Source organism: Hydra viridissima, unplaced genomic scaffold (assembly GCF_058129835.1).
Source record: "Hydra viridissima isolate aposymbiotic clone 2 unplaced genomic scaffold, HvirCarnegie_v1 scaffold_1, whole genome shotgun sequence".
NCBI lineage: Eukaryota > Metazoa > Cnidaria > Hydrozoa > Anthoathecata > Hydridae > Hydra > Hydra viridissima.
The window spans coordinates 38,174,356-38,198,406 of NW_028324300.1; the positions used below are offsets into that span (position 1 = coordinate 38,174,356).

The 24,051-nt window shown below is 29.3% G+C and overlaps 1 protein-coding gene across 1 annotated transcript; it reads right to left on the bottom strand.

Moving 5' to 3' along the window:
• Positions 1 to 210: 210 nt before the first annotated feature.
• LOC145192557 (prestin-like) lies at positions 211 to 23,811 on the bottom strand. The gene is made up of 18 exons (XM_090094810.1): positions 23,480 to 23,811; positions 23,130 to 23,240; positions 21,856 to 22,028; positions 18,787 to 18,957; positions 18,328 to 18,474; positions 18,133 to 18,215; positions 17,455 to 17,602; positions 13,142 to 13,252; positions 7,275 to 7,352; positions 4,724 to 4,819; positions 4,467 to 4,573; positions 4,238 to 4,304; positions 3,535 to 3,744; positions 3,140 to 3,280; positions 2,738 to 2,792; positions 808 to 917; positions 631 to 690; positions 211 to 420 (listed from the first exon to the last, which is right to left on the bottom strand). Exons 1-17 carry the CDS (start codon positions 23,766 to 23,768, stop codon positions 634 to 636), a joined length of 2,154 nt encoding a protein of 717 aa, XP_089950936.1. The 5' UTR covers positions 23,769 to 23,811; the 3' UTR covers positions 211 to 420; positions 631 to 633.
• Positions 23,812 to 24,051: the final 240 nt, after the last annotated feature.

Here is a 24,051-nt window from a genome sequence, read left to right on the forward strand (position 1 = left end):
GAACTTATTCAATAAAAATTCACTTTTCTATTACTATTTTTCTAAATGCGTAACAGCATCTAGAAAGGGATCATAAGCATGGAAGGCCTAATATAATTACAAAGTAATAAAATTACTAAGTCGACAAAGGTTAGTGAAAGAAAGACGCTTGCATTGTTAGCAAAAAAAGTCTCTCGGTGTAACTAGTCTTCTATCGACAACACAAATCAGTTGCTACAATAGCTTTTATTTAAACAAAAGAAATATGAAATATATATGATACATATATGATATATATGACACATGTATGATGCATAAATTGTTTATATAAAAATTATGGGTAATAAACCTGAACTATACAATAAGCTCATTGTATTTACACACTAATGGCTCCTTTTTTTAAAAAAATAATTAAGACGACTTTCGATGGTCTCATTTACCCTAAAGTATAATCAACATAATAATTAAGATTATAATACAATAAATATGAACATATAAAAATCGCTGTCTTGGGAAAAAAAAACAAAACTTTCGACTCGCTTTATAAAAATACCCTCTCAAAAATGACGTTAATCTATTTGGTTTAAAAGAGAGATGATTTCCGAGACAAGAGTTTGCACTTTAACCAAGCTAAAAAATCTGTTGACATACACATTAAGCGCTCGGTTCTTCCACAAGTAAAATATCCGTTGGTTTGCACGCAAGATTGTTCTATAAAAATAGAATAAAAATATATATTGTGAAGAGTAGGATTTACAACCGTTTCGAAAGTTTAAAAAAAAAGTGCGCAAAAAAAAAAAAAAAAAAAAAAAAAAAGGAACAACTTACGTGTGGTATTGCGGTTGCGGTTTGCACCGCGTCGTGAACTGTTACAAAAATACTTTCAAAACCGTTTTGTTTTATATATCCACCCAGTTCAAGGGTTTTAAGCAAGTTGCCTTTAAAAATAAAAATAAAAATCACTTTTTGTGATTTTAGTTGCAGGAAAAAAAGAAAAAAAAAATTGATTTAAGTATTCACGTTTTTTACAAAAAAAAAAAACAAAAAAAAAAAAAAACAAGCAGTGTGTTAAAAAAAAAACCTGCAAAATGAAAATATTTTATATCACTTTTAACTTTAAAAATGTTCCTAGTATGAATTGGAACGTTTTTCTTTTAAAGGCAAAAAGTTCTTTTTAAAAAAATAGCAGTTAACTTTGTCGCTTTAAATTGAAAAGTTTCAAGGTCTGATTTCGATTCGAGTATGGATTAGGTCTACTGGAAAGTTCCGTCCGTTTTAATCACAACAAGTTTCGACAGGTAAGCACATGTTTATTTGGCGCATGTCTGCTTCTCTATTTTTATCACTTAATGTATACATACTGACGTAGCATCGTCATCTATTAAAGATGGTCGCCCAAGTTCTGGGCGACCATCTTTAATAGATGACGATGTTGTAGAGACCATGTTGGAGCAAGATCCTTTTCTGACAACGTCAGAGATCGCAGAAAGGCTAAAAGTCATTGACGGTAAGAAAAATTTGCATTTTACGTTGTTCCAAATACGTACAGAACTTTCCGGTAGACCTGATATTATCATAATTAAATGCGTAACTATTGCGTATCTGAGTTGCATCAAGTCAATAAACTTCTAGCACATAGTAACAGGTATTTTAGCCCAAGATCTGCACTTGATAGATATGTGAGTTTTTGTGTTGCGCCTCAGAGATTATTTTCAATGCCGCACCACAAGTTTTTAATGGAGTTTAAGTCGGAGAACTAATCTGGCCATTGCAACATCTAACTTGCTGTCTAAAATCAATGTCGCTTTTGTTTGCACCAATCGATATGCTCTATACTTCAACAGATGAAAACACCGTTTTTGAACATTGGTGGATTATGGTAACTTTTTGAAAAACATTACTTACAAGTAAATTTTAGAATGTCTTGTTTTTCTAAAATGAAACTTTGGTTATGCAAATTATTCATCGAACCGTTTTAATAATACCGTCAAACGGGGTGATTTCGGACATTCAGAAGAATTTGGACAAAGCCTCAATAACAGTGCAAATATGTCGGTGACTTCTATATGGAGTGTATCACAATAAATAGTTCAATAATGAAAAAAAGTGTTAACTATCAGTTACTTATTTAACAAAAAGATGTGCAAAGTTTTTTACGTCATCAGCGGTAAAATAAATATTCTTTGAGTGAGTGTTTTTACGTGTAAAAAAGATTGATTTAGCAAAACTCTGTTTCGGAGAAAACTTGTTGCAGACAATTTACAAAAATTTTGATGTATAACTTGTGATAGTACGCCAACTTTGTTTGAATAACCAAGTAAAAGATTTGATTTGGGAAACTAGTAAAAAAAGTTTTTAAAAAGTAAAATGGCCATAACTTCATTGAAAAACGGAGCGAACTCGGAAACAAGCGAATAAGAATAAATTTTACACTGCTATATTACAAAATTCTACCAAAAAAAAAAACCAGACGTGGTTGTATCATTCCTGAAGCAATACCGGAGAACAACAGACCACGTTTTCACAGTTGACGGTAACGAAATATATTTTGTTTCTCTGTCCGATATTGTAAGTCTATTTTTATTTGTAAAAAGACCAATTAGTGAAATAATTTTAATTTCTCTAATTAAAATCTATGTCGCTGCTTTAATATGAAATTTCAGTCAGAACAAGTAGGGAAGATTTCACATGGGAAGACAGTTCGGTCTACTATTTTTTATAAGGCCGAAAGTAGGTCGTTTAATTTTGAAGAACTTACCTTGGCAATTACACAAATAGAAGTTGACGCCAATCTTTTTAAAATCCTGTGATATCTAGAAAAATATGGAAGGAACAATTTAAATGTTATAAAATCCTTATGAAGTAAAAATTCTTTTACTTCTTTCTAGGATGAGCACCAATAAAACTAGTTGAAATTCAAAATGCTTCAAAGTTTTTCAATTTTAAAATAAAAAAAATAATTTTTGAACAAGGATTTCAATTTTTTTTACAAATGAAAAAATTTTAAATGAAAAAAAATTTTTAGAAATGAAAACCCGTTGAAAATAGAAATATAAATGAAATAGCCATTATTTTTTTTATGAAATGAAAAGATAACAAAATACAAATAAGAAATCAAATATAATTGTAATAAATGATTTCACAGAAAAAAAGATCTTACATTTAACAAAATAGTAACTCCCATACTATCCACATAAGAAATTTGAGAGCAATCGATGATTACAGTATGAACTGAACGCCTCATCAGCTTTTCTTTGGAGGACAAAAGACTTATTGACTCCTCACATGGCTTTTCATGATGCTGCAATAGCAAAAAATTAATAGTCAACTATGTTGACTGCAATAATATGGAATCTATACCGATAATAAAATAATAAAATAAATATTAAAAACATAAAATAAATAATAAAATGAATATGAAAAAAATAAAAGAAAAAAAAGAAAGAAAAAAAAAAAGGAAAAGTTTTTATAAACATAACAATTTGTTTATCAAAAACGTGAATTTCTATTTTTAGTTACAAATAAAAACAAACTAAAACATATTAATATGATTACCGAATCATGTTTTGAATTTATATTTGAATAGTCTTTGAAGTATTCATTATCATCAGTCAAATCGATCCAATTTGTTGAATCTAATGCAACAACAGTGCAGAAATTTGGGTGTACTGTAGATTTGTAAAGACTGTTTTGAAAGTGCTCCACATTGGCATAGAAAAGAGGGGCTCGATATTGAAATATTTTTACTCCAGGAATATTGCTGAACTAAAAAAAAAAAGAAAATTTATTTAGTTTTCAGATTTTTATGTGAAAGAGTCAAAGGATCCTTTAAAATTTTTATTTATAGTAACCTATAGTTGGCACTTTGCTTTTTAAAGGTAAAAAAAACTTAAAGCTAAACAGTGATGCACACAAAAAAAAAAGGTTTGGGCTACAAAAACATTGTACCAAATTTTTGAAGCTGTGATTCGTCCATTGGTTAATTGTCCAGTTAATCAATGGAATGATAAATCAAAGCTTCAAATTAACAGTGTGCTAAGTGAACATAGGTTTAAATTAAACCTGAAGTATTCAGTAATTATGAGTGTTCAAAATTTATTATGGTGGACTTTTTTTCATGATTAGAAGTCAACCTGCAGTGATTGGATCATTTTGAGTGCAGCAAAAGATTAAAATCATGCAAAACTTATATAAAAACGGAGTAAATTTTTTTATATAAGCTTTGAGTTTATGACATTTAAAATGAGTAACATTATACTGTTTTTCCAGATGAAGCAATATAAATTTCAGTGTCTTTAAAGTTTTGAAGCAGTGCATAAGAAGGTCTAATACAAAAGATATATGATTAATACAAAATTAATACAAAGAATAATTACTACAATAATAACAGAAAAACAAACTATATTACAAAAAATCTTATACTTAATAACTATAAATTTCTTATCATTAAAAATTAGAAAACAAAAAAACAAAAAAAAAAAAGTCACCTGGACGATCTGATTACAGAGAGAGTGAGATTAATACCAACTGCAATAGCGAGCCCAATATCAACATCAAAGCAAACAACAGCAAGAAAAGATGCAATCCAAATAAACTTAAAAGTATAGATTCTTTTAAATTTGTTTGCACTCAAATATTTTCAATTATTACAGCTGTTGCTACCAACAGCAACAGCAGAAATATAACAGAAACATCATATATTTTTCATAATCAATTATTGCAAAAAAAAAAAAAAAAAATTTACTGCATCTGCTTTCGAAACTTTCCATAAGGGTTTTACTTCAGAAAACTGTTTGAAAATGCCTTTGAATGCTACCCAAACAATAGCAGCAAGTATGGCCTAAATATATATTTTTTTTACATTAACAGGATTAATTTTATTAACATGTGAATTTTGAAGTAAGTGTAAATGAAAGAACCTTTTGAAAAAATCATGATGCATTAGAAAAAAACATGTTAAGATGATGTTAATACAAAATTGCCTGAAATCTGCTAAATACTCAAATAAAAGTTCATGACAACACCAAATTATAATATGACAACCATTAAAAGCAAAAGAACAAAAGAAAATGTAAATGTTAGATCAAAATTTATACAAATATTAAATTAGTAAAAAATTATGGTAATTAACTGAAACTAACTGAACGCCTTGAACTGAACCAAAGAAAAATTTAAATTTAAAATAAAATCATTAAGAAAAAAAAAAAACATTAAGAAATTTGAGTCAATTTAATTTTATTGGATGATTTTTCAAAATTTGCTACAATATTGTTTAAATTATCTTATTTCCTTTTATTGTTAATACATTCTTGAAAGCAACAAAGCTTTAGCCTGCATGTAAAGTTTTAGCCTGCGCAAAAACTTTGCTGCTTTCAAGACCTTTTGAAACACCAAGCAAGTGTAGGACAATAGATTCCAGTAAAATCTCAAGTATTTGGTGTCGACAAGAAAGCCACAGTAAATTCCATTTTTTGTTTTATAAATATGCATGCACTGTTGGTTTGTCCAGTATTTCATTTTATTTTATCACAGATCCTGTAATGAAGAATTGTGCACATTGGTAGAAGTTGCTTCATTTAATGCTCAGGGTGCATTAAACAAACTTGATATGTAGGGACAGGCGAAAAACACGAAAACACGGAAGCCGTGTTTTCCGTGTTTTTCGTCATTTGCCGTGTTTTCCGTGTTTTCTGAGAAATCCGTGTTTTTGTCAGATTTACCGTGACTTTCTGTTTTTTTTTAAAATTAACTCGCTCTATTCTCTTACTTACTTGTTGTTAGTGGTAATTGCTTGACGTCAACTCATCTGTCATTTCCGGTTAGTAATTACCATTTTTTCGTAAACGAGTTGCGTGTCAATCAATAAACATCTTACATTTAACTATATTGATGAACACCGTGAATGATTCTTGTGCCGAGCGCGCAAAACAGTATCCCAAGGGAACTTTGCACGCCGACGATGGCCGTCTCTTTTGCACAAGTTGTAACGTTACACTAGATCATACGAGAAAAGGTACGATTGATAGACACTTGCTAACACCTATGAACACTCAAAAATGTAAAAGTCTTGATGAAACAAATGAAACTCGTGCGAAGAAGCAAGCTACAATAACAGGTGCATTTAAGGCGGTATTTGAGTCACGTAATGCACGAAATCTTGCTCAGTTTGAATTAGTGGAGGCATTTACTGCAGCTAACATACCGGTAAACTAACGTGATCATCCTAAGCTAAAGAAATATTTACAGACGAAAGTGAAGAACCTTGGGGCACTACCATGTGCAAGTCACCTACGGCGCGATTATCTACCGAAAGTTTTTGATGCTACTCATGATGAATTGAAAGCCCGTGTTGAAGCAGCATCTTAAGTTGTTGTAGCCACTGATGAGGCCAGCGATTCCCAAGGTTGTTTCGTTCTACATATACTGTTTATACTACCAGTAACAAGTTCTGATGAAACGCAGATGAAGGCGGTAACAGTTAACCTGGTCTACTTAGAAAACGTTAATGCAACGACAGTCAGTCAGACAATTATTAAGATCCTGAACAAGTTCAACGCTAACTTCAATAAAGTCAGTGCATTTGTTACAGACAATGCCAGTTACATGACGAAGACTATGAGAAATCTCCAAGGGATACTCCCCTACTGTGTTCATTTGTCGTGTAATGTTTTTAATTCAGTAAGCTAAGAGCTAAGTGAATAATTTCAATTTAGAGACTTCAGCAACAAAGTTGAACAAACGGTCATAAAATCTTAGTTAAAACACAGTTTTTGCTTATTGAAGTTATTTCACTATGAATAAAAATGTGGCATTTTGATGCCATGTTTTTTCCGTGTTTTTCGCACTTTTTTACCGTGTTTTTCGCCTGTCCCTATTGATATGATATAACAAGCAAATATGAACAAAACTAATAATTCTCAAACAGAATCTTTTATATTATGTCAGCTCATTTTATAAGCTCTGCTATTTTTTAGCAGAGTGTTTAGAAGAGCGTGTTTTTTTTAAAAAAAACATAGACAAAGAAAGAAAAAGAAACAAATAATTCTGCTGATCTCATGAACAACATTGTTATGACTCTCGTCATGTTTTTTCCTAAATTCTGTACATATTTGCAATTTATTTTTGATGTCAATCACAGCAGTATATAAGGGGTTAAATATGCAATCAACAATAACTAGGGTCGAGAATGGTTTTTATGAGGAAACTTATCTTCTTGCAAGAATTCGACTGTTGATTATTCAAGTGACAAACAATTTTTTCAAAATTCAAGATAAATAAACAAACAGTAAACTTACATTGGGGAGTGGTTCAAAGTATGGGGCAAGTACAGCCATGGCCAACAACACCAAAAAAGCAGAGATGAAGTTTGCAAGCTAAAATCAAACAAATAAAAACTTGTTGCGCTATATCTAACTAAAACAAAAACTTCATCTATAACTTTAACAAGAGGATCTTAAAATACATTTCATGTTTTGTTTCATGGTTGCTTGTAAATTATTTTCAATTTTTTCAAGATGTTGTTAGGCTTAAACAGCCATCTTCTTTCTTGTAACTAGTTTTATGATTCAAACAAATGACTTTATCGAGTAATGGATATATTTATTCTGTAGATTGTGATTATTGAAAAAGTATACTGAACAAAAATTCAAGCCTATCTTTGATTATTTTGATTTTCAATTAAAATTTGATTGTAAATTTCAGAATTGTGGACTCTATTCAGACTTAAATCATTGACTTGTGAGTTGATTTCAACTTCAAAACTCACAAATTAATGACTCAAGCTTAAAAATCATTTGCAGAGAGAAATGCAAACTTCTCCTGCAAAAAGTTTTAGTCCTAATACAGTGTAATCTTTCCAAAGTGTTTGTTAGGTTTGGTAAAATGTTTGATTGAATACCTACCTACCTACCTACCTACCTACCTACCTACCTACCTACCTACCTACCTACCAACCTACCTACCTACCTACCTACCTACCTACCTACCTACCTACCTACCTACCTACCTACCTACCTACCTACCTACCTACATACATACATACATACATACATACATACATACATACATACAGTAGTGTGCAACATTTTATAAACAGCTAAATTTTTTCATCAAATGAAAAATGAAAATGAATGAAATTTCCAATGATTATTTCTATAATGTGATTACATAGCATAATTTTTCTCAAAAAAATGAAAACTTGTAATGAAAGGAAGAAATTTAAATTTTATTGAAAATTTAATCATGCAAAAGTTTATGAACAAATGAAAAAATTCAAAAAAGAGATATAATTTCTAATTTCTCCACAATTTTCAATCACACCACATTAGTATTATGATGGATAGCCTCTAGATTTTAACATTGCTTAACATCAACAATGCATAGAGTCAACTAAGTTGATCAGAACATCTATGGGGATATTTGCCCAACAATCCAAAAGCACCTGGAATAACTAATCATTTATATTGGTTGGTTTATGACCTTTCAATTGACAATCGAAATGTTCCCAAAGATGTTCTATTAGATTTAAATCTGGGTTTTGAGAGGACCAGTCTAAAGTAAGAATTTTTTTCAAATTGAAAAAATTTTTTAATAGAATTTGCAAGGTGCTTTAGATTTTTGTCTTGCTAGAAAATCCAACCATGAGGCATTTTGTCTTTTTCATATGGCAGCATAACATTCTTGATTATATCTAAACATACATTCTTATCCATGCCTTTGATGGAATCAAGAGGACCAATAGAATCACAACTGAAAGATCCCCAAACCATTGTCATCATCATGTTTAACTGCTGGCATTTGATGTTTAGGAGCAAATCTTTCATCTTTCAAACATCTCATGTACTTGATAACATTTCTACCAAGCATACAAAATTTTGATTTGTCACTGAATAAAACTTTTGACCATTCTTTTGAAGTCCAATGCAAATGATCTTTTGCAAATTTCATTTCGATTGAGCAATTATTTAATAATATTAATGGTTTCTTGGCAAGGCAATGACCAAACAAACTATGCTGATGCAGGCAACGTTTTGTAGTATCAACGTTGCACTTAACAACATAATTATTGCTCAAAATGCTATTTAATTTGACAGCATTTCTGCTGGAATCTTGTTTTGATTTTCTTACCAAAGTTCTATCTTGATGTTCTGTAATTATCTTTGGCCTGAACGATGCTTGTTTTCAAGTGTCTTTTGGTTTCTATCTCTTAACTAGTACGCTAATTGTTGATTTAGCCACATCATAAAGCTCAAAAATTTTGCTTATAAGAAATCCTCCTCTTCAGCACATATTGTTAAAATTTCCTTTTCTCTTAACAACTCCTTTGACTTTCCCATTATTCTTTAGATAAAATTTAAGTTAAATATTATTTCCAGTAAATTAATTTTAATATAAATATATTTTTCTTAATGAAATTTTGATTTTCTTAATGGGGCTTGGAATTGTTTATAAACTTTTGCACGGCTATGTTTTCCATTACAAGTTATCATTTTTTTGAGTAAATTATACTATATAATCACATTATAGGAACAATCGTTGAAAATTTCATTCATTTTCAGCGAAAAGTCAAAAAGTTATGATGAAAAAACTTGAAAAATTTAGCTGTTTACAAACTTTTGCACGCTACTGTTCACACATACTATACAATCGAATAAAATTCAGTGTAAACATTTCATTATTTGCTTGCATTACGCTAGAGTTAGATATTAGTTTTACTTAAAATGAAATTAATTCGTTATACCGCTATTAAGATTAAGATAATACCAAAAATATTTTTGGAGGCAAAGAAAACAGTGTAGTTAGCAAAAAAAAAAGATTGCAACATGCAAAGCATATGGAATTTAATTACAGACAAAGACTCAACAACTTCCAACTTTATTCAATGCTTGAAACTTCACTAAGAATAGTAAGTTTACTAGCTATGCAGTTTTGGTAAACGTAATACAACAGTAACATCAGGGTGCACTTTATAAAGCACTTTTTCACAGTTGATTAATACATTTACATCTTACAGATAAGGACAACACCATGCAAACAAAAGCATCAGAAATGAACTGCAATAGCCTGAAATCACACATTTTATGGAGAACTGTGTTGATTTGTATAGCAAAAAATAGCCAGAGCAGAAAGCTATCATCTTTGGAATACTATCTGATCTACTAATCAATTGCAACTTGCCTCTGTCTACATTTAGAAAACAAGTTTTTATCAAAGTAGTTGGTAGTAAGTACAACCTTGTGTGTCACAAAAAATTGCATTAAAAATACAGAGTGCTATGGAAAGACGTTTACAACTGAAAACTTGATTAAACAATATAGACCATATTTCAGGCACAATAAACATTCAACAGAAAGATGAAGTGATTTATTGGTGGTATTGTACACAGTTTAGAAAAAGATAAAGGGAGGGTACAGGTTAATTCCAATCTCTTGCCCTGAACCACTTAAAACAACCACACACAGTCAAAAGAACAATTTGATTTTAAAAACTTGATTATACCATTAGGATATTGTTAGGAAATTCCAGAGCACCTGGATCATCACTTTGAAGACCCAGAGCTCTGGAATGACCTAACATAGGAAAATCAGCAAACAGTGGATGCTGCTATTGCAAAAAACAGCGCTTGCTACTTTTTGCTCACCCTCTTCAGCTGGTGGTGGAAGATTGAATGAAACAAAAGTGACTTCTTTCATTTCCAAAATATTTTGGGAAAGAAGCATGCCTGCTAGTGTCAACACAAAATTGAAATCAGTACTGAAACAAGTTCAAGCAGTTCACCAATGTGACAAATTAAAACTTTGCCTTTTTCTAGAAAAGGGTGGGCACAAAGAGTTGTTTATTTTAATATGAAAGTGGAACCAGTTGAAGGAATTGGTGGACATTCTCAAGCCATTTAGAGAAGCAACATATTTGTCACAAGGGAAGAATCAGTTCACAATCAATTCAGTAGCCACAATTAGTTCTGTTGTTCCATTTGCCTTTTATAGAAACTTCTCTGTCAACAAATCTGTCTTTTTACTTACAATCTTTTCTTTTAATTATTTTGCTAGAGTTATGCAAAATGCTGCAGAAACTGAGTATGCTATGCTTTTTGTCAATAATGAAGATCAAGAGGAGCGTAGCTTTGAAGATATAGGTCTTTTTTCAGCATTTTTATTAAGAGACAAAAGAAAGTTTACTCCAGCACTAGAACTAAGTCACTTCCTCAACAATCAAAGGAAATAATGTCCTCTTGTTCTGTGCAATGGACATAGAGAGTATACCTCCACAGTTATGAATAGCCTTCAGGGTCTTGGCAGAGCCTGTCTCTAGTGCTCCAGTAGAACATGTCTTCAGTAGTAGAAGTACTGTGGACTCATCAGGTATCAATCTCTGACACACTTTTGACAACTTAGATCTTTTGCAAATGAAATAGATTGTATGAAACTTACATCAAGATTAAATAAAATGTATAAATGTATTTGTAAAATAATGAATCTATAATAGCATTATTAATATATATTAGCTTAACCCTTGTTTAAAATGTGAAACAGGAATAAATTTTATCAAAAAATACATTTTAAATAATATGTTGTTTACTAATCGAATCAGTTATATATATACTACTACTACTACTACTACTACTACTACTACTACTACTACTACTACTACTACTACTACTATTACTACTACTACTACTACTACTACTACTACTACTACTACTACTACTACTACTACTACTACTACTACTACTACTACTACTACTACTACTACTACTACTATTATCATTATTATTATTAATATTATTGTTATTATTATTATTATTATTTTTATTATTATTATTATTATTTTTTATTATTATTATTATTATTATTATTATTATTATTATTATTATTATTATTATTATTATTATTATTATTATTATTATTATTTTATTATTATTGTTATTTTTATTATTATTATTATCATTATTATTATTAATATTTTTATTATTATTATTATTACATTAGATTTTGTAAAGAAAAAGGGCTTGGGACATCAATTGAACTGCCCTAGAATGATTTGGGACTTTTTTCTAAATCATAACTTTGTTGTAAATTTTTATTTTAAAATAGTCATCTACTTTCTAAATCATAATTTCATTTTAAATTTTGTCAACTGACACTAACAAATAATCTTTTTCTTTGAATAAAAAATTTCATAAATGTCATTTTTTGTTTGATTTTGAAAATTTGAAACAACTTCATTTCAAAAATTGATAATAACAATGATTACTAAATTTTCTGTGCTTCCCTTTTATACAAAACAATATACAGCAATTGAACTTAATGATTATCAAATTGTTGTGGCAAATGTAACTCTCCATAAAACATGGTTATTTTTATCAAATTCAAAAATGTTCTGAAAATAGGTGGCATAAAAAAAAATGAATCACATAGTTTGTTTAGAAAATTGATCCAATGGCAATTTCATGGTTGACCTTTTTAAAGCAAAAAATATTCATCTAATATGATTGCTAACATATTTTTTAGTTCTGAGAATGCCTAAAAAATAGACAAGAATTACCTTAAAACAATTTTTGACCATGATCATATAGTTGGGATTCAAAAATCCAAAAAACACAAAAAAACAAAAAAAAAAACAACAACAAGTTTTCATCATCCCAGAGAAAACTGTGCTTCAAGGAATCTAATTCTGACATAATAAAACAGCTTTCTGAGTCAGTACATACTTAAGTTGGAGAAATAAGAAATGACACATGGAGATTTTAAAAACAGATTTAGATTTTAAAAATGAAAGAAGAAACAATAAAGTAACTTTTACCCCTTTTAAACTATACACTCAATAAAGGCAAAGTAGCTCATTTCTCATATTTCTAGTCTGTGTCAATTGTAATAATAGTAATGAAACATTATTTGGATTCCATATTCTCAAAAAATGATTCATTGTAATTTACAAGTTATTCATTGAATTTTGGGTTATTACATGATATCTTTAATGTAAATATGTTAAGAGAGAACTTACAAATTTTTTACAGAAAAAAAGGTTTTTTTTGTCCAATATGGTACCAAAAAAATTCACTAGAAGATCATGTTGAATGAGCACAATGCGCAAGTTTTTTTTATCATCTTGTAATAATGTAACAAAAAATATACCAAAACATTAAAAAAGAAAAAGTACAGACCTGCGTACTACCAAGACTATTCTGCAACGCTGATCGTGAAAGCGACCCAGATGCAATAAAACAAGAAAAAAAACTTCCAACTATATTGACAACGCCATAAGCATAAAGCTCCTAAGATAAATATAATCATTAATATATGTGTTGATGTACTATGTAAATCAACGTTATCCTCATGAAATTCGCCTCATTCTCATGATTAAAATATTAATTATAAATTATATATTAATTATAGCTTTGTATATATACATAATTTTAAAAATTAAAAAAGTTTAAAAAATTAAGAGTGATGATTACATTTTAAGAACAAAATTTTGACAACAGTACTTAGTTTTATGTACACTGCCTACCAAAACTAAGGTGAATATATTAAAATTTACAAAAGTTTTATAGTTTTGTATGTATATATATATATATATATATATATATATATATATATATATATATATATATATATATATATATATATATATATATACATACATACAAAACTATATGGAAAAAAATTGTTTTTTTAATTTTAAATTGCACAACCTCTTATTTGGTGAGGTCTGATATAAAAAGTATATAGTTAAAATTTTTTTGCAAACTGAAAATGGGAAGTGGTCCCCCAAACCCTATTTCGGAACCCTAAATTGACCAAAATTTTGTATTTCATATAAAATACTGCTATATAAATTGATCTAAAAAAAAAATAATATAGAGTATTAGAATGTTACAACATAGATTGTTCACAGAAGACTGGAAAGTACAACCAAATTTAGATTTACCTCCTCAGCATTATTTATAAAAAATCGCTCCCAAATGCATATTTTGATTTCATTATTGAAAAATGTAGGGAAAATAGGGGGGGGGGGTGTATCATACAACTATATATATTGCATTTCTATTATATTCTTTCTATTATAGTAAAAAAGTATAAAAATATTACTTAAGAAGATGGCTGCTTCAGAGAAAGCAACATGCTCAACTACAAATGTTTTGCTAGTTGGACATTCTCTCAACAATAGATGGGCCGAGTCAGTAGCCAACAAGTGGTGTTGCCCTACGTAGAGTTTTTTATGAAATGATAATCAAAAATTCAACTCTTTCAATATCCTGCAACACAGTTGCAGAAAGTTATGATTTCCTAGTTTAAAGCTAATATTCCAACTATAGCAAAGCCTGATGTAGTTGCTAAACTAAAGAGTATTTACAAGCAACATGTCCAAGTGTTTAAGCACACAAGTAGAAAACCAGCTACTTAACATAGCTATCAAGAAAAATTCACTACCAAGATGAATACACTTTTTGATATTGCCCATGGTGAATGGGATTGTCTCATCAAGATAAATGAAGATAAACACTTTCTGATAGACCAGAGAGGTCCCCGAAAGATGTTAATGACATTGGAAGACTTAATGTTATAGAAAGCAGTTGTAAAATACAGAAAACGCAAGCTTGAAGAAAAAAGGCGCTTTGAACAACATAAAGAAAGTAAGATTATATCTACAGATACATTAATGGATTGCAATTCAGATTACTCTTTGAATGAAAATTCTTACTGCAATATGTCAATTCAAACACAAAAAGCTTTTAATCGTCCAAATAATTCAAAACATTCTACTATGGGCACAAGTCATCTCTTGATTACAATATCCAAACGTTGTATTTTTGACAATCAACTCTTTCATACAGCATTAGACCGAACAAAAATAACACCATGACAAGGAATGATGGTTGTCACACCAGCCCTAGCTGCAATCGGTATTGATGTAAACAAACTAACATTTTTATGTTCCACTCTAATGGAAGCTCGAACTACATCCCGTGAATCTCTTGCAATAGCAGTAAGAAAAAATTTTCAACCATTGGTTCCACTAGTTGTTCATTTTAATGGTAAAATGTTGTCGAATGCTGTTAGAACCAGACGTGAATGTCTGCCAATTGTTGTATCTGGCTTAGATATTGAGAAATTATTAGGGATCCTTGAGATACCTGCTGGTACTGGCGCTCTAATGGGACAAAAGGTAGTTGAGTTCATTCATGAATGGCCTGGCGTTGAGGAGCATCTTGCAGGTCTTTGCTTTGACACAACTGCAAGTAATACAGGAAGTCATAATGGGGCAATAACTGTCATACAGAAGTCAATAAATCGAAGAGCTTTGTTTTTAGCCTGTCGACATCATATTCTTGAAATCTGTGCAAATGCAGTGTTTGATGCATTTTTTGTTTCAAAAGGGCCAAACATTGAACCTTTTGGTAGAGTGAAGTCCCAGTGGGAGCTAATAGAAAAATCAAAGTTTTAACCACTTGAAAGTGATAAAAGCGGAGCTGGATGCCTTAAAAAATTTGAAAAAGAGTGGCTTGCATCTCAAAAATCCAATGTGGTGGAAAATACTTAAAGGAAACGCAACCATGTGATGATTGTAAAGAATTTGGAAGACTAGCTCTTCTCCTTTTGGGAGAAAATAATGATACAACAACTATTTGCATTCCTGGGGCTTACCATTGTGCAATATGGATGGCTAAAGGTATATACTGTTCAAAAATTTTTGGTTTTCATCATCAGTTAAATATCACAGAGAAAGAAATTGGGATTTTAAGAAGAATATGTCTCTTCATAACCACAATATATGCATGCTTCTGGTTTTCAGCACCTCTGACAACAGAAGCACCAATAAGTGATCTCCTTCTTTTAAAAGTAATTGAGAACTATTGTCAAGTTGATAGCAAAGTTGCAAATGTTGCAAAAAATAAAATTAAACTTCAGTTATGGTATTTCAGTGAAGATCTAGCTGCTCTCCCATTATTCAGTTATAAAATTTCTGTTGAAGAGAAAATGGATATTGTAAATGCCTTACAAAAAGAACCACTACCAGGTGACAATAGAAGACTTGCTCCAAACAAGATTTATACATACTCTAAACTTTCTATAGCAAACTTTATTACACAACGCTCAATGAACTTGTTTGACTCTCTCAATCTACCAAAAGAATTCTTGACATCATTTCCTAAAACTTGGGCTAATCGTGATGACTACAAGTTTGCTTGTAAGATAGTTCGTGCCATGAAAGTGGTTAATGACTGTGCAGAATGGGCAGTTAAATTAGCCACTGACTTTAATGAAGTTTTGGCAAAAAATGACAATCAACATCAGCTTCTCTACCAAGTAGTTGAGTATCATAGAAAAAATTTTTCAACTTAAGCTACAAAGAAACAGTCCAAATAACAATAATTTAATCTACTCAAATATGCATATATATATATATATATATATATATATATATATATATATATATATATATATATATATATGTATATATATATTTGTAATATGTTTTCTTGAGCGCATAAGAAAAACTTTAATTCTTTTAAAAGTTTCATTTACAATTTTGTTATTTTTAAATTAGGTAGAAATGGCTGGTAGAGGAACACCATTTGGGGGATATGGGCCACTGGTACTTACAATTAAAAAAACTGAAATGTTAAAAAAAAAGACCTTTTTTAAGTACTTATAACAGCTTTTTGTATCTTTAGCCCCTTCCCCTTGCCCCAAGTTACCCCCACCATATACATTCATACACTTGTCATCACCCTAAAAGTAAAACTGGTGCATGCAACACTGGCAATAGTTTGTTTTAATACATTTCAGAAATTTATCATTTCCGAAAAAAATAGGTCTCAAAAAGGCTTAAGAAACAGGTCCGGGTCCTGGCGCCCTGAGGGTGCGGTGTGGGATTAGGTCACTGCTATATACATTTGTTTTATTGTTATCACACTAATAAGTAAAACTGATGCATGTAACAGTGGGACAAGCTGATTTTAATAGATTTCTGAGATATATTATTTTAGACAAAAACAGGTCTCAAAAGGGCTTAAAAAACAGCTCCGGGACCTATCATTTCTAGGGTGGAGTCTGGGAATAGGTCATTGCTATATACATTCTTATAATTTTTATAATCGTAATAAGTAAAACTGATGCATGTAACACTGACATTAACTGATTTTAATACATTTTAGAAATATGTCATTTTAGACAAAAACGGGGTTCTGAAGGGGTTACAAGCAGGTGTGGGGGACCACTTCCCATCATCAGTTTGCAAAAAAAAATTGTGAACTTTTTTTATTAAACCTCACCAAATAAAAGGGTGATATCAAATTCAAAAAAAAAAAAAAAAACCACCCTAATATATATATATATATATATATATATATATATATATATATATATATATATATATATATATATATATATATATATATATATAATTTGTAATTATAAAATTAAGCTTTCTATAGATCATCAATCTTGTTAAAAAAAAACAAAAACAAACCTGATTAGGTGATACCAAGTAGTTCTGCTTCTTGGCAAACGCTTTTGCAATTGATATGTTTATGGCAAACGAAACAACAGCAATTATAAAACAATCAACCATCATATCACTCATGACACTAAAAATTGGCAAGGTGAGAGGGGGAAAGCTAAAACATAAAAATAATAAAATAGTTAAAACAAAATTTTCTTTAAGCCAAAAAAAAAAAACAAAAAAAAACATTGATAAAAAAAATGGATAAAATATATTTACAAATATGTAAATTGCTTTTAAAAACAGATTTTGGTTGTCAAATTAATAAACAAAAGCTTGGAGTTAGAAACTAATTATTTTTGTGTCCATTTTTAACATGTTAAAGACTGCATGCCCATTGGCGGGTCACTCCGCAATAACATTAATGCCCCACGTGCTCACAGGTGGGCACAAATAATATACGTAATTAACAAAAAAAAAAAAGCCAGTCCATATGTGAGAAATACAATTTTGCAATGCGGTCTTCAACGCGTTAAGAAATTTAACAACCATAAATATAACATATATATGTATAAATATAACAATATATAAATATAACGCCATACAACTTGTTTTCATCTTAATGAAAAAAAATTTAAGTTGAAAACAAAAAGCTACAAAAAAAACAACTTTTTGTTTAATTTCACACAAAGAACAAAATTTTACCCTTTTGGAACATCCTTTAGAATAGGAATATGAAATTTACTTTCAAACTTAAACACATATGATAAAACTGTTCCGATTGTAACCTGGAAGTAAAACAAAATATTTACTCATGTTAACATAATATCAGTAGCATCATAAATAAGTATTTAAAAACAAAAACTGTTTAATCATTTTGAAAATAATAAATGTACTAACCAATATAAGTTCCGCTGGTAAAGGAATTTTAAACTTGAATTTGTCACTGATGTACTTTATAAGAAGAAGGAGAATTACACAAATAACTCCAAGCAAAAGAACACCTATGTTGATCTGCTTGACATGTTTGAGCACATAATAATATAGCTACAATTAAGAAAAATCAAAGTTTAAAACACCATTTGTATCATCATTTTAAACATTGCTTGTCTCATTCTTTTTTATTTATTGTATTTCTCATAGATTGATGATTTTATATTTTTGTATATACCATTTAATTGAGTTTAATTTTTACAAAATACTTTTTAATTTTTTTAATAAATTAAAAAGTGTTTTGTAAAAATTAAAGTGTATATGTAAATAAAAATTTTTAATATACTTAAAATCTATGTAAAAATAAACTACCATTTTTAAAACAAGATATTGATATGGGAGCATTTGTATATTGTATAATGTTACCTTGAATAAACCAAACAAGCCTCCAGCCTGACTTGCAGGTATTTGCATTCCTAACATATGTTTTAACTGACTGCTAAAAACATGGCATGCAGCACCTGTAGTAAAGCCACTTATTAAAGGGTCTGAAAGATATGCAGTAATAATATCAAACCGAAGTACGGCTAGGCCAACCTACAAGAAATACAAAAACTGATGATATCAAGCAACCTTAAAAAAAACCTAAAGTAAAAGCAAATCTCATGTTACAAAAAGTTCAAAAAGTAAAGAAACTCTATGCTCTTCAAATAGATAAATCTTTAAATACTTTTTTCTTTTGCAATCCATCACACTCCAAGCTAGTTTCTCATAATAAGGAATCTAAGTGTGCCTAAAAGTTTGAGGACCTCATCACTGCTGTCATCTTGAGCTACAGCTTCAAGCAACAAGTTTTTTATTTCTTAAACATAACTTTTGTAAACTTTTTTTTATTACAATAAATTACATTTAATTTCTAATTAAATTATATAAAAAAACCTAATGGAAAAAAAAACCAAAAAAAAAAACTTGTCTATTAACAAACTGTAATAATTTCCTCTTCATAGATTAAGATTTAATGCAACACTGGTTAAAGGTTTTGTACTAATGGTTAAGTTTACAATACCCTTATTTTACTTTAATCAAAAGATTTCAAAACATTACCAGGAAATACTGACAGCCAACTGTTAATATTTTAACAACTCAGGCTGAAACATTCATTGAAACATTCAAACTTTCATGAAAGGCAAGGAAACTTTTCGTTTGATGATCTCTTAGAATCATCAATCTTTAGCATCAATTAGATAAATATTTCTACAGGGTGCAGCAACAATATGCAGAACTATTTTTAGAAAGTTTGTGTGACTTAAAAAGATTGGGATTTTTTTTATCTTTTGTGTTTTGTTGATAACAACAAAATGAACAAGAATAATTTTGATTTAAAAAGAACGGAAGCAAAAAGAACTGAAGAGTTAAATTTTATCAACTAGAGAAGTGATAAGAATATCTGGAGTGACTAAAAATACAGTTTAAGGTAAAAAAAAAAAAAAAAAAAAAAATCGTGATGAAAAAAAAACGTGATGAACTTCTTGTCAACTTTTTCTCAGATGCCAACTTCTGTGAAAAAATTGACAAGAAGTTTAAAGAACAACTTAAGAAGCATGTCAAGTAGAATCATACTTACCAAGTTGAAGAAAAGACCATGAGAAGGATTCTTAAGACTCTTTTGGAGGTCATTGTTTTCAGCCCTATCAGTCAACTTTTAACAGAGAGCTATCAGATTAGAACAATCGAAAAAGTTTTAAAATTCTTTAAAAAGCTCATCAATGATCAAAATCTTGTCAGAGGAGAAGCTATTTACCATTGACTGTGTCATTACCAGAAGAAATGATTGATTTATTGTTCAAAAAGGTAACAGTGCCCCACCTGTATGCTATACAAAGCATCCTTAGTCTATAATAATGTAAAGTGTTGCTCAAACAGTGTAAAATTAAAGAGAAAGAAAAAGCAAAAAACAGAGGTTTATATCACAATATCACATACCTTTTGAAAAAGTATGTGATATTGTGTAGAATGTGGAACACATATTCCAATCTGGGAATAGAATATCTGGCAGTATGTTTTCTAATAAGATGGAGCTCTGAGTCATGGGACCAAAATGACTTTACAGTTTTTAGAAACCTTTTGCCATCATCCAGAATTAAATTCACTTGATTATTCAATCTGCAAAACAGTGAAGAAAAAGGCATGCAAAAAGCCAAATTCACGTTCCAGGTCTCTCAAGCCATCCATTATAAAAGATGGCTTGAAAGACCTGGAACATGAATGGAATGTCAAGGGAATGATGGCTAAACATCAATATTATAAGCTCAGGTTTTCTAAACCCCCCAGTCTGCAAGGGATTAGTTGAAGTGTATAGCCATTGCTCATGATAATGTTGTTCTTTTCAACATTATTATGAGCGATGGCAACTGCAAGCACTTAGTGAGGTCTAACTCGAATTACTTAGCATTAGTAAAAAAATTAATAAAAAATGGATACCAATTTTTTTATATTTTAAACAACTACTTTTAAAACTATGACATTCTTTATTTTAACAACTTCTAATTGGAAATGCTTTTAGATACTATTACAGACACTTACCAGTTTTTCATATTATAGAATGTCAATAAAAAATCATTTAGTGAGGTCTAACTCAATTTTCATCAGAACATTACTTAATAGTTTTTACCTCTAAATCGACGATATTTACGAAAATGAAAAAGCAAGCAATTTTATTTCATTCTTAACTCTCATAAATGAGGTAAACAGGTATATATATGCATCAATGAAGTAACTTTTTTAAAGCTGGTGTTCCTATTTTTTTGTCCAACACCTATATATTATATTTACTTATTATTTAAATGAAGCCTAAAAATATAAAGCCTAAATGATTGAAATGCAAAAAAGCAGCCTGAATAATAAGTAAAATTTAATTGTTTATTTTAAATCTGCTATTCATAACAAAAATTGCTAAACAGAATTTTTTCTAAAATTCAGAATTTTAGAATTTTTAAAATTGTTAAACAGAATTATATGTGAAACAATTCAACAAATATTTAAGATGTAAAACATACAAAACACTGTTTGATCAACAGACATTAGAAAAAGTTTGGAGATTTTAGCAAATTATTTTGCAACAAGAAGTAGTGAGCTTGTATAATTGAGCACTATTTTTGCAAAATAATTTGTAATTTTTATTACAAATCTAACTTAAAAATAAAAATGCTAAAATTTTTGAAAATAACTCAAAATCTTTAAATAAATTTTAAAATAATATAAATTTTTATTGGAGCTTAGTACATTGTTATAAATATTTGCACAAAAAGTATTCATAAAAAATGTTTAAATGTGTACTTCAAAAAAAACATTTAAATGTGTACTTCAACTTCAAAATAAACCATATGAATATATATATATATATATATATATATATATATATATATATATATATATATATATATATATATATATATATATATATACTTCATTAAATTAAATACATGTGACCTATACCTGTAGCGCACCAACAAGAAATGAAACAGTGACTGCATATTGAACTCTAAGTAATTCATCATTTTGAGGAATAGTAGAATTATTCCAGAAAACAGTGACATTCCTGTTTGACACCTCAGCCATTTGCTTTTCCACAACTTTACCAACCATCAATGAGGTGACGGCAAATGTTCCTATAATTTATAAATTCAAATTCTGTAAGGAGGTAAGCAATTTATGCATGTATGTATGTATGTATGTATGTATGTATGTATGTATGTATGTATGTATGTATGTATGTATGTATGTATGTATGTATGTATGTATGTATGTATGTATGTATGTATGTATGTATGTATATCATGAAAAATTTGTTGTTCAGATATCCCTCTGATACTAATTTTTCTACATGCTTTATCTGGATTTGTAAATATCAGTTATGAGGTGATAATAGAAACAACATACTTCTATCCACATTAAAGAATTGAAAGTCAGATTATATACAATATATTGCATTATGAAAAAACAAGAATGGTAGGCAATTTTCAAAAGCAGTAATATAAATGAGACATCAGAAATAACTTTGACACAAAACTCAAATTCCTGGTTTTATATGACACTACCTGATTTTACATGACAATGGGAACAAAAGTTACCGCTGAGTAAAATATGCATGTGATACCCTCAGAGGATGATGATGTCCTCAGATGATGCCCTCATGATGATGCCCTCAGATGACTGTTTTTAACTCTAATTTGTAAACTAAAAAGTTTTTGAGTTTTTGAGTGTTTTAGTAAAAATTCAATGTGATATAGTTTATGGTAAAGTAAACATTTTATAAAAAAGGTTTTCTGGTTTTGTTTTTATTCACCATGCAATTTTTTTTCAGCTTACTTTCAGTTGTTTATGCTAGAACTTAATTATAAAAAAAGGTATTTGAAGTTTGTAAATAATAACAATAAATTCATAATAAAGCAAACTTTGATCATTTAATATTTGGCACTACATACAGTCACAACTGAATAAAACAAACATTATCAACAAATATATCTTAATTTTCTTCTTGATATTTGAACTTGAAGTCTACATACCATGTAGTTGTTAATAGACATTATTGTTGATATACCAAAAAGTAAATCAATCTTAATTTATTTCAAAAACATTTTTAAATCAATGGAGTATAATGATAGAACCCTGTCAAGAAAACTTTATCATTTTTTTTAAGAATCTGCAGACAATTGTGTAGATAGTTCATTTAAGCAATAAAATTATACAACCATAATCTTTTTACTTACCAATACAAAGATGTTTAGAAGACCCCATAAGAAAATAAACAATTGATGGTGTAAATGAAGTGTACAACCCATAAACTGCTGGTAAAGTTGAAAGCATGGCATAGGCCATACCTAAAAAATTTGAACACACACATACATATATACATATACACATACATACATACATACATATATACATACATACATACATACATACATACATACATACATACATACATACATACATACATACATACATATATATATATATATATATATATATATATATATATATATATATATATATATATATATATATATATATATATATATAAGTCCGCATGTATATATGTCATGATAAACAAACTCACCTTGAGGAATCTGTAAAATCCCTAGTGTTAGGCCAGATGATATGTCTTTTGATAAATCTTTCTTTACATCATATTTTGGCAGCCAGTTTATCACAGGGAAAAATGAAGAAATAAATTTAATAACATTTCGGCAAGTTAAATGCAGTTTTAAGTTTTTAACCTTTCTATAAAGGCAAGTAGCAAGTTTAAAAACAGTACTGGTTTCATCCTCCCCAGAATTTTTTCGGAAATGATTCAGTTCTTCTTCAGTATATATTGGACGATTGATCAAAAAACTTCTTTCTCCCATTCAGAACTTTTCTTATGTAAACTTTATTATTTTATTGTCAACTGTAAAAGTAAACATGTATATATATATATATATATATATATATATATATATATATATATATATATATATATATATATATATATATATATATATATGTGTGTGTGTGTGTGTGTGTGTGTGTGTGTGTGTGTGTGTGTGTGTGTGTGTGTGTGTGTGTGTGTGTGTGTGTGTGTGTGTGTGTGTGTGTGTGTGTGTGTGTGTGTGTGTGTCTGTATGTGCGTATGCATATCATAGCTTGGTG